Source organism: Parasteatoda tepidariorum, chromosome 10, assembly GCF_982258835.1.
Source record: "Parasteatoda tepidariorum strain Cologne lab strain chromosome 10, Ptep-v5.0, whole genome shotgun sequence".
Lineage (NCBI taxonomy): Eukaryota > Metazoa > Arthropoda > Arachnida > Araneae > Theridiidae > Parasteatoda > Parasteatoda tepidariorum.
The window spans coordinates 76338574-76350654 of NC_141764.1; the positions used below are offsets into that span (position 1 = coordinate 76338574).

The window sequence follows — 12081 nt, forward strand, 5'->3', positions numbered from 1 at the left end:
GGCTTTTAAAAAAACGAAAATCAAAAATAAGCACCTTTAAGCACTTTTTAAAAACGCTACGCGCACTGGATAAGCACACCAGGCATGAGAGCTGTAATAAATATTTGAGTGCTCTAGCGCAGCATTTCAAATATTTCCTTTCTCTCTCGCTTTGACATTTCACTTTAAATATAATTTCATAAAGGCAAGCGAAATAATAAGTTAAATAATGGAATATTGAATCAATCTAAATATAATTATAGATTTCAAAAAAGTTTTAACAAAAATGTTTAAAAAAATATCTTAACTCTCAGAACCCTTTCAACTTTTTAACGGAACCCTAGGGAACGGCGGAACACCATTTGGGAATAGCTGCTTTAACTAGTTCATAGAATTGGCGAAGCAAACTAACTGAACATATAAAAAAAAATTTAAAAAATGAGACGTTGGAGGATAATAATTGAATAATTCATTTTAAAAATTTCAAAAATTTAACAAGATCAAAACCAAAAATAATTCAATCACAAAACTTTAAATTCTAGTATATGCTTATGACAGATCAAAGTATAAGATCGTTTTAATAAAATGGTTTTCAATTTACGTTTAAAAAATAAATAAATAAAACATTTCTATGCATTGAAAATCTATTTTGATTAATATGGTTTTTTGTAAAAAATACAATCGTTATTACAAATATTAAATTTTTACGTTTTGAATATGTACGTTTCGAATAACGAGTAGGTTGAGATGGTTTTGAAACTTAATGCCCATAAATAGTATTCTTAAAATAATTATTTCTCAGAAAATTTTTTTACATTAAATATTAAGTTTTAAAATAGATAAATTTTTTAACAAAAAAATTTTAAAAAGAAAGAAAGATAACCTTGGTTAATTGAATTGGCGAAAGGGAAGCTATTCCCAAAAATCGAACAAAAAATTAATTTCGAATAACGAGTAGCTTAAGATGCTTTTGAAAGCAAAGGCCCATAAATAGTACTCTTAAAATAATTATTTCTCAGAAAAAAATTTTACATTAAATATTAAGTTTTTAAATAGATAAATTTTTAAACAAAAAAAATTTAAAAAGAAAGAAAGATGTCCCTGTTTAATTAAATTAGCGCAAGGGAAGCTTTTCCCAAAAATCGAACAAAAAATACGTTTCGTATATTGAGCTGGTTTTGAAACCCAATGTCCTTAAATAGTATTCTTAAAATAGTTATTTCTGAAAAAAAAAAGTTCCACTTGGTTCAAACGATTACAGAGAAAATTTTATGGTGTCAATTTCAAATCATTACATGGTGTAAATGAAAAAGGAAAAAAAGGTAATTCCATTAGTTGTATTCCTATATTTTACAAAATTATTTTTGTTTTTTTTCCCTAATGACATAAGAACCTATACGTGTTTTAACATTTACTTGCATAACCACCGTGATGACTTAACAAAGCACGTGATTTTCAAATCGACCTTGAATCTTATTTGTCAGGACCAAATGACCAGGAAGTAACAGCAACGACAGAATAATGCAATTCCATTAAACCTGAAGCAGATGAATTCAATTGAATATTGTCGCAAATAAAGTACTATTCGTTCATTTTCACGCATATTCTAATAATACTAAATGCCTGTGATTCAATTTGAAGTTGATCGCGTTACTATAACATACAATTATGTAAAGCGTAAACAGAAGTTTTACTACAGACTTTGCCTTTAGCTATAGAAGGTCAAGGTTTAGCTATAATCACAAGATATAATAAATTATACTTTGAAATTATAAATTTCATTCGCTAATGTTTATACAAGACAAGTTAAAATGAAATATATATTATTTATAAAATTACTATTGAATACAGTTACATAAGTAAACAACTTAAGATTAAAAACGATATATGTTAAAATAAGTTTCATATTAGAAACAATTTACAAACTATTGCTCGAGAAAAATTATACCTCATATAGTTTATTACATGCAAGTATTATTTTTATAAATTTTTGTGAGATAGTTAACAATTGTTGTTATTGTTACAATTGTTGTTAGATAACAATTGTTGTTATTATTAATTGTTATATTAAAACGTTGTTATTATTAATTGTTATATTAAAACGTTGTTATTATTAATCATGATTCATGTTGTTACCATCATGCTTATTAATAATTATTATTGTAGATATATTTATGTTTATTAATAATTATGATTATACACGATATTCTTATTTTTTACTTTTCTATTTTTTATTACTCTATTACTAGTTACAGTAAGTTTACGCTTTACGAACTTAAAAGTGGTAATTGAAAAATGATTTGAAAATAAAATCGTTGGCTAATTGAAGTTACACTCTTTTTTTTCACTTTAAATGTTTATTTTAGCAAAGAATTTTCAAAAATAAAAATTTATCATGGAATCTTGAATTCACGTTAATGATAGATTATTTAAAATAAAGCAAGCAGTAAAAGAAATATCAGAATTTAACTCAATTAATTTAAAGGAGGACATTACTTTATAGAAAGATGCTATTATAAGAAGTATTTATACGATTCATATAAAAAAAATTGTGAAACACAAAAATTTTGTGAATAGCAAAGTTACCTATAGAACAAAAATAGATGCTAATATAAATCATACAAACATAATTGCAGGAATGATTTATAGATTCTGATTTATAGAAAGAAAAACTAATAAAAATGAATCGACAAATACAAATATTAACTTCAACAAAAAACACAACAAAACTATAAGTACAAGTACCTTTAACAAAGAACTTCCTTTAAAATGGATTCCGAAAGATGTTACATAACTTAATTCTTCTAACAAATTTAGAAGAATTGAGAATGAAAACGATAACGATAAACGATAGTAATTTGAAAATGCATTTTATTTTAAGGAAAACTATAAATAAATTATAAAAAAATTAATTGAATGTAATAATAAACACTTAAAATTTTAGTCAAAGTAAATAATAACATTTAAAATAAAAGTTATCTGTAATTAAAATATTTACAGATATTAATATTTCCTAAAAATTATCGTTTGATTTATTTTTAACAAGTTTCACGCGTTTCAACTTTCGTTAAAACAATTTAATATTAATAATTTAATTACTAAAGCGGTAGAGGATGTCTCATATTGAATTTATTCAACTTTTATGTTAAAAGACTAAATAATTTACGAACGGTAACAAGTTTGAATGAGCTATTAACTATTTCGTATGAATTTATAATACAGAAGTAGATTTTTAAAAAAAGTCCTTCTATGAAAGCAATTTTGAGATTTAAAAACATAATTTATTTGTGTTGGTGAAATTGTGAAAAACGTAATCATTACGTTTTCATAGTTTAAGATTACGATCTTACGGTTGTGCAATAAAAAATTAAAAAATACTGTTTTTAAGAATTTCTATAATAATCTGGGTAAAACATGTTTCTTTTTTATCCTTTAAGTACAAAGAATTGTGAAAGTTAGTTGCTTGTTACTAATCTATGATTTTTTTCTGCTCCTTAAACAATCTAAAAACCATAAAAAAAAAAAACTAAAAAGATTTGAGGAAACAAGAATTAAAAAAGCAACGAAATTTCATCTTCTTTGCCCCTTCCGACTAGCTATTCTGAAACTTTTTATCTTTTATCCTCATAAAATATATTTAGATTCCAATACAGGATGATAAAAAGGCAATAAAAGATAGTTTTAAATTAACCGGACTAGAACACTGATTCCAAGAAATCAATTTAATTCTATAGAATAAAACTTCAGTGTTCTATTATTATTAACTTAATACCTTAATCTAAGTTTTGCTTTTTTTATTTAATAGTAGTTTTATTAACAGTAGTCTTTTTTATTTAATAGTAGTTTAGTTTTATTAATATTATATACCTGTATATAATAGAGTAGTACATACACCTTCAAATTGTGCTAATTTCAATTTCGCAAACGCCTACTGCATATATTTTTGTGTTATTGTACTTCAGTTTACAGGTAGTTATTTTGGAAAGTTTGCAGTGCTGTAGTACTGACGGTGTTAAGGGGGTTAATAAAATGCCACACGGAGAAAGAAAATTCTGGAAAAATTACCGTACTGCATGGCAATAATATTTCAGGAAATAAAACTAAAATATACGATATTTAAACCATGCATTTGGTAATTTTTCCATTCATATGGTAATGGTTCACAGGAAATTCTGGTTTCCAAAAGTATAGTTTTTATTAATACACATTTAGTAAAAAATACAAAACTAAAAAATAAATTTAACCGTACAAATGGTTTTAAGACCATGCTCCAAGGTATCATGATAAAATTTAAAAATCTTACCACATTTAATAAATTTTATCACAAATTTTTCAACGATATTTTAATGTAAATTTTATCAAAATCGTTACTAAAGCGCATTGCAAAAAAGTGGCGTTCTCATAGAACCAGAAACATGGTAGAAAAAATTTACCATATTCTGGTAGTTGTGGCCATACTTTATTTCTCAGTGTATGTAAAAGTCTAAATTTTAACTATAAATTCACCCCCCGGATTCCCGCTGACCAATCAATATAATCTGAAATGTGCATTAGACACAAAAGGGTTGGATACTACGGCTAAAGAATAACTGGCCATGCCACTTTGTTCGGAAAATTTAGGGATCAGATCTCATCCCATGCATATGTTTAATACTCGCAGGGCTGTCCAGAGATTATGTGAAAGGTCCTGTTTTTGTAAAATAGTGAAAAAACTATTCATAATTTGTGAATATAAAATAAGCGTTAAAGTCACATTCTTTCTACCAAGGTCTTACCTTTGGGAAATTTATGCAAATAGGGTCCTGTTATTTGGTATTTAGCCTATACTGCTCAACCATCAGAATATTCATTTCAGACGAATAACGGAAACAAAATCACTCACATTTTTAATAATTTCAATTGACATATTTTAAATAACACAACTCAGTAATGTATCACTTTTAATGTGTTACGCATTAAGTAAACTTAAACAATTCTTAAATTTATAATATTTTATTTAAAAAATTGCCAGAAATTAATTTTTATTTACATAATATTTTATTAATTAATTTTATGAATAAATATAAATTGATCAATTATTTATTTACAAAAAAATTATGATTTAATATTAATAAGAATGTGCACACGATGTTTGTAAACGTAGAAATATTTTCTTAGAATACTACATTGGGAATTTAAACTTATGGAAACTTGGAAAACTTAGTTTGTCCTGAACCGTCTTTCTTCCCCCCCCCCTCTGGGAAGGGTTTATTCGATTAACAAAACAATAATGAAGATAAACAAATTTGTGAAGGGTCCGATTAAAAGTTAAATTATTTTGTGAAGGATCCATTTTTATAAAAAGATATTTTGAGAAGGGTCTGTTAACGGATCCTAATTTCTTCTAAACAGACTTCTAATTGTCATCTTAAAATAATAATAATTACTGCTACCTCAACAATACTTCGAAAATAACTAATTCAACAGACCTAAAATATACTTTAATCTACACCATCATAAAAGCTTATTCATACTTTTTTATTTGAGATTTTATAGGAAGGTAAACGTCAATTAAATTGAGGAGTGTAGAAAATAGACAAAACAAAACAAATTATGCATAACTTAGTCACGTTTGAAGCTGTTTTCAGCTAGCTCACTTTAATTAACTAGTATAAAAAATGACGGAGCTTTATTAAAATGCGAAATATCGATACACCCGTTTTATAAATATTGCATTGCACACACATCTATGTTAATTATATTTTTTTTTTCATCGTCACTCTTCAAAATAACATACATTTATCTTTAAAAAAACATACATATTTTAAATTTGCCATAATATAGGTAAACTTTTTTCCTCAATAAAAATAAATTTACACTTTAAAACTGTTCACAAATTTCAATTCTATGGAATATATTAAAGGAGAAAAATAATGTGATAGCAGGAAAAAAATGCGCTGCTCTATTTTAAGGTGAGTTTTATAAGGAAAAAAATTAATTAAAGGATTTTCTAATTTAAAGCTATTAAAAATCTGAGAGTTGCTATTAAATATTTGCAAAAATAGGGTTAAAGCTATTAAATATCTGCAAGAACAGGGTAAAAGCTATTAAAAATCTGCAACAATTGGGTAAAGGCTATTAAAAAATCTGCAAGAACAGGGTAAAAGCTTTTAAAAATCTGCAAGAACAGCGTTAAAGCTATTAAATATCTGCAAGAACTGGGTAAAATCTAATAAAAATCTGCAAGAACAGGGTAAAAACTATTAAAGATTTGCAAGAACAGGGTTAAAGCTTTTAAATATAAGCAAGAACAGAGTAACAGGGTTCTAACTTCTAGGGAAGTTAGCTTACCCTATAATGACCTGTTAAAACGCACACGAAGAAACAGTTCATTACAGGGTAAGCGCCCCTAGCCGCGTACGACGACATTTCTGGGCATAGGTCCCTTGCAATTTTAATCTTGATGATGTGCCCTAACCATCCTAGAAGTTAATCGCAACATGTATGCTATCCCCTGTTATGCATAACGTTTTAAAGGTATCCTACTAGTTTCGACAACTTTTTTTTTTAAATATTTATCTGAAATTTTAAAAAACTAGTTTGTCTTACTATGTGTAAAAACATAGAAAACTAGTAACAAAAAATTATCATTACTGTTATTTTCTTTTTATATGCCTAATTTTACGTAAAAATTAGGAATTTTTTTGCCTATACGCTAAACACTGTAAAAAATTTCTATCGCCTAAAACAGTGTTTCCCAAAGTGTGGTACACGTACCCCCAGGGGTACGGGAACAGTTTAGCGGGGGTATGCGTTCTTATGCGAAATATCTTGCAACAAACGAAAATTTCAAATTTTTTTTATTTAAAAACAAAGCTAGCCATGAAAATTTACGATTACGCATTTTTCTATTGGCCATTTTTTGCAGAGTTAACAGTTAATAATTAGTGGCGTCAACTGCCAGTTGTGATTTTTAACATTATTACCCATTCTAAATAAACATTTTTAAAAAAATACATTCATTATTTTATTGGTGGTACACAGCGTTACGAAAAATTTAGAAAGGGTACACAAAAGTCATAAGTTTGCGAAACACTGACCTAAAACAAAAAAAACCTTTGAGGATTTCATTTAGAAGGCTATCATCTGTGTTTTGAAATAATATCTTGAAAGCAAGTGCATATATTACTGTTACTGTGTTAGGCAATTAAAAGCAATTTTTTAAAAATTTCCGCACTTTGCAAAAAAACGCGCAGAAAAAATGAAATTCTACTATTTTTTCTCTCAGTCTGTAAGTTCAAAACATGTGCGCTATAACCATAAACACATATGAAAAATTGTAGACAATTACTTTAAAAACAACATGAGATATCGTGTAAAATGTGTAAAAAAAAATCTGATTCTGAGTTAACGCATTTAAAGACTTAAAATCATTAGTGTATCCACTGTTATCAAGTTGCACAAAAACTGCTGTAACTTTGTAAATAATTAGAGTACAAACAATAGTAAAGTATTCTCAGAAAGCCCCAAGAGTAGAGATATTCTAAATTTATAATAAACTCAAATTTGAAAAATTTCGCCTAAAATAATGTTTTTGCACTAGTCAGATGGCATAAACTTGTGGATTTCGGAGAAATAAACTAAAAATATATTTTTAGAGAAAAAAAACTGCAGCTAGGAAACCTATTGCAGATTTGAAATAAGGGATATGAAAGTATCCAAGATCAATTTTAAAAAAATCTTGAGTTATCCCAATCTAATTTGCGCTATTTCTGAAATAAATGTTTGTTTATCACAGATACTATTCAATGTAATTCTAAATTCAGAGTTTAAGTAACCGTGTGTTCAACTTGCAATAAACTCTTTAATCTACATTCAGGATTGAAAATATAAAAAAATAGCACTTAAATGACATAAAACCAAAAGCATAAACTGCTGATAATTATTTTTTAATGTAACCAGAATAATATTGCTGTAATTAATACCATGAGTAGTAGAAATCTACAATGATTTTATCTAACTTCCAGTGAAATGGTGATCAAATATTCATTAGAAAAAAATTTAACTTCTCCATTAAAATACATAAGGATGAAATTTTGCTTATGTAATATTTTTCTCTGAATTCGTAATAAGAGTTTTGAAGTTTTTAATAGAATAGTATATGGTTACTAGTGGGTTCCGGCCCCTGCTCGCTGATCTTATATGGTTTGTTTTACAAAGCATGCTTGTTTCGCTCGCTTTTAAATTAATCCCATTTGAAATGTATTACAGAGTGAAATCTTAAGATTATTAAAACTTTAAAACAAACTCATCTATAAAAAGCTTTAATTTTTAATCAATAATAAGATACTGAAATTAAAAAAATTTGAAATTGAGATAAATGACATGCAATAGATAAACTTTCAGAAACAAAACAATAATTATGCTTTTCAAAAACAAATGCTATTAAAGATTCAGAACTCCGTTAAAAACTCAATTGTGGAATTCAAAACTTTTAAACATCACTGCAAAACTGCTAAATGACTTAACTATTAAGAAGTTATAACAAAAACAATGAACAAAATTATTATTATTAAACCTGCAAAGAATAATTTAAAACACAATATATAGAATACTATAAATGAACTATTCACTTTTAACCTTTCAATTCTTCCCTAGTTATAGATCCGTTTCTTTCAGCTTTTCGTGGTCCACGCGAGAAAAGAATATTCCATCAAAAATTTTTAAACATGTTTATGTTTTCATGCTTATGACAACTCACACGCTTGGTAATTACATTTTTTTTTATTGCCAAAGCTAAAAAGAAATACGGACCATCTTTGCCGCCGAGTATGATGCAAATAAATAAAATTATTCTCAAAAACCATAAGGTCAATAGGAATTTCATAAGACACTGAGCCACTAGAACCATGCTACAAACCGTATATAAGTATATGCACCGTATATATACCGTATATGTATGAGTATGTGAGCCGCACTTGAGTCATTCGTTACTTCCAGAGTCTAATTTTATTGCCCTGTGCGACAATGAAATACACTCTTAACTCGAGAAGAAGAAGATCGCTGATACCCAACCATCTTACCCACACCTCAACCTATTGTCGGTCTTTTTTCGCTAATAAAGAAAATTAATAGCTCATTTCTTTTGTTTTGCTAAGTATTAATTACATATTTATTTAATTTACAAGAATTCAATAAGTTTCGAGATTATTGTACGATACGATAACCGATTACAAGATTGCATATTGACTTAATATTTGCTAGACTTAACCAGAACGAACTAAACATAACAAAACGAATAGCTAACATAAGCAATGCCACGTTTTAGCAACCAATCAGGATCGATACCCACGATGACGTTCATTGCAGGCATCCAACTAACGTAAGCGAATTAGAAAATAAAACCTTAAATAAATTTTGCATTTTTAGAAGGCATGTGAACTCTTCTAAAGAACTTATTCTTGTATATCATATAAAATTTTTAAGTAAAACTTAACTCGCATATACATTCAAGTACAGGTGGAAAAAAACTTTTAATAGACTCGATTTCGTGACCCATTTACCTTCACCCCTGTATGAGCCCAGCTGCCATAAAGTACTCCTAACTCACTGTAGTCTCCTACCAGAATTATTTTATTTTAATTTTAAGTATTAGTTTTGAGTGATATTGAAATTTTAATATCGCGATATACTGATTGTAATTACAGATATTTCACAAGACATCTACATCGAGTAATTTGTTTTCTATTCACATAATTTATATTCATTTTACATTGGTCAATAACTTCATTACCCCAAATAAAAAAATTTTAATTTATAAACGATAACATAGCATTCGATAATTAGTCATCGATAATACTATCGATATTATTGTACTCGATAATTATCGTCTTTGATAATGATCTCGATACTAACGTGTTTAATAATTAACGTTATCGATAAGACAGAATTCGAAATACATTGTGAGAATGCATGATAAAATAACATGCCGATATTTAAAAAAATCGATATCTAATGAAGTATCGTCCAGTTTCGGGACAATATCATTTTCTCCGTGAATAAAATCTTGATTTAGTATAGATAAGACAGAACTACACCCTTAATATATAACTCCCCCTCGTAAGTATAACACAAGTATGACATAACTTAAATACACCTTTAGAACGCTCAACTATTGCGTAACCATGATCTGGGTGAGTTTAGATTTCTTTCTTTCCCTCATATATCCGCAAAAGTAAGTAAATTGCAAATCCCCTCCTACTTAAAATGCGTCAATAATTGAACGCCCCTTATATTGAACGGCATAATCAAGAAAACCAAGTAATGTAAATAAAAGAAAAATAAACATAATCTTAAAATAAGGTGTCAATATTATTATTTTATTGAGTTAAAAATATTTTTAGTATCAGGTTTATCCTAAGGTAAATAATCAAATTTTAATGATATAATTAGAGAAAATAATTTAGGTGAATGGAAGTTAATTCATGCAATTTATGTCTACCATTCCACACCACTAATTTACATGAAATCAACTCACATCATCATAAAAACGAAAGAGAAAAAATTTAAAATCGAACAAATTAATAGACAAATCTTTATCCAGTCGTGTATATAATAATGGTAGCAAAATATTTATAAGTCGCACTTTTCCGAAACATGGTATTTTTACATTTTAAATTTTTACATTTTTTACATTACTTACTTAAATTTTTTACATTATTTACTAACATTTTTTACATTAATTTCAGTATTTTTACATTGCTTTGTATTGTTTATATTTTTCAAGTTTCCGATATTATACTATGCTTGATAAAAGAACATCACACAAAATTATTTTACGGCCTAATATGGAAATTTTAATGTTTATTACCAGAAACACTCATAAAAATACATCCTTCAGAAAATCAGAAAAAGTGGCTTAATATTGCCCAAGCTTTTTATTTTATTTTACTAAATTATTAAAATTTTCTGGTATTTAAGTACATTCGGATATGATTTCATACTTAATTTAAATAGATAATTAATAAAAAAAAGGTAACAAAAATACAATAGATAATAAACTAAATAATTGCAGCCAAGAAAACATATAAACATTCTGTGTGTTCTTGATAAGCATTAAAAAGTATGCAAACAGATAAAAGTAAGACTTTTTTTTTTTTTCAAAAACAAATAACACCTTTAGGCAAAAAATAAATCTTGTGTTGATATTACAGAGATATCTCAGGTAGATACACACACAATCAGTGAACAGATAAAACAGATGCTATTAATAAACATGCAATCAAGCTAATTTCGACTTCAATCAATCAATTTTAATCTAAACAATCCATCAATTTCAATCTAAAAGCCATCAGTTAAAATCAACCACACATATGATTAATAACAGCATTAGTATGCTTGCAAGCAATAATAAAGGCTATCTGGTTAAAATCTAATGTTGACACATAACGGCAATTGATAGAAATGATATCATCATACGAGAAATGCATACCAAGTATTCGTTTTTATAATAATGATACTCAACGAAGAACGAACAAAAAAATTACTGAATTTTATCAGTTGCAAGAAATTAGCCAGTGACGTCATTCGTTCTTATGACACACCCCGAAGCGCATGGCAATATAACAATAAAAAAATTATCTATAATATGAACAAACAAAAGGAAAATCACTTCATTCATCGTACCACAACTGGTTGCGTAATTTATTCTTATCCACCATCACCAGAACTGAGATGGAAATCACCAAAAGAACTATCACTATTAGCTAACTAAAATAGACTAAAAAAACTTTCAGCTTACCGTTCAGTATCTTAGTCATCGTTCGAAAAAGAAAAAAAACTATTCCCGAGTAGATCCTCGCGAAAAACTAAAAAAAACTTTCGTTTGTATTCTCGATCCAAACCGTAACGAGCATTGAAGGACTACGAATAATGTTTAGGAAGAATTTTTTTTTGTTGGCGAGTCGCCCATTTCGCGCCAAAGGAAAAGCCTTAACCCTATCCTGCCAGACATGTCACGTGACACGCGTGCAGAATAGAAATCAGCCGCAAACAAAGGGGAAGGGGGTTAGCAACAATCACCTCTCCTCGTCTGAGCATCTGTAGTTATCCCATACTTGACGT

The 12081-nt window shown here is 27.7% G+C and overlaps 1 protein-coding gene across 17 annotated transcripts in view; it reads right to left on the bottom strand.

The window, feature by feature from the left end:
- Nucleotides 1-12081, bottom strand: part of LOC107436894 (exocyst complex component 4) — a 332756-nt gene that overhangs the window by 261175 nt on the left and 59500 nt on the right. For 2 of the 17 annotated variants that reach the window (XM_071184142.2, XM_043043620.3), the window contains exon 1: nucleotides 11759-11905. The exons of 11 other annotated variants lie outside the window; for them this stretch is intronic. In XM_071184142.2, the coding sequence (XP_071040243.2) occupies nucleotides 11759-11777 (19 nt within the window). In that variant the 5' untranslated portion in view covers nucleotides 11778-11905. Of the gene's footprint in view, nucleotides 1-11449; nucleotides 11732-11758; nucleotides 11906-12081 lie in introns of those variants that run through there. 4 more of the 17 variants (XM_071184143.2, XM_016051384.4, XM_016051314.4 and 1 more) reach the window with 4 other exon arrangements.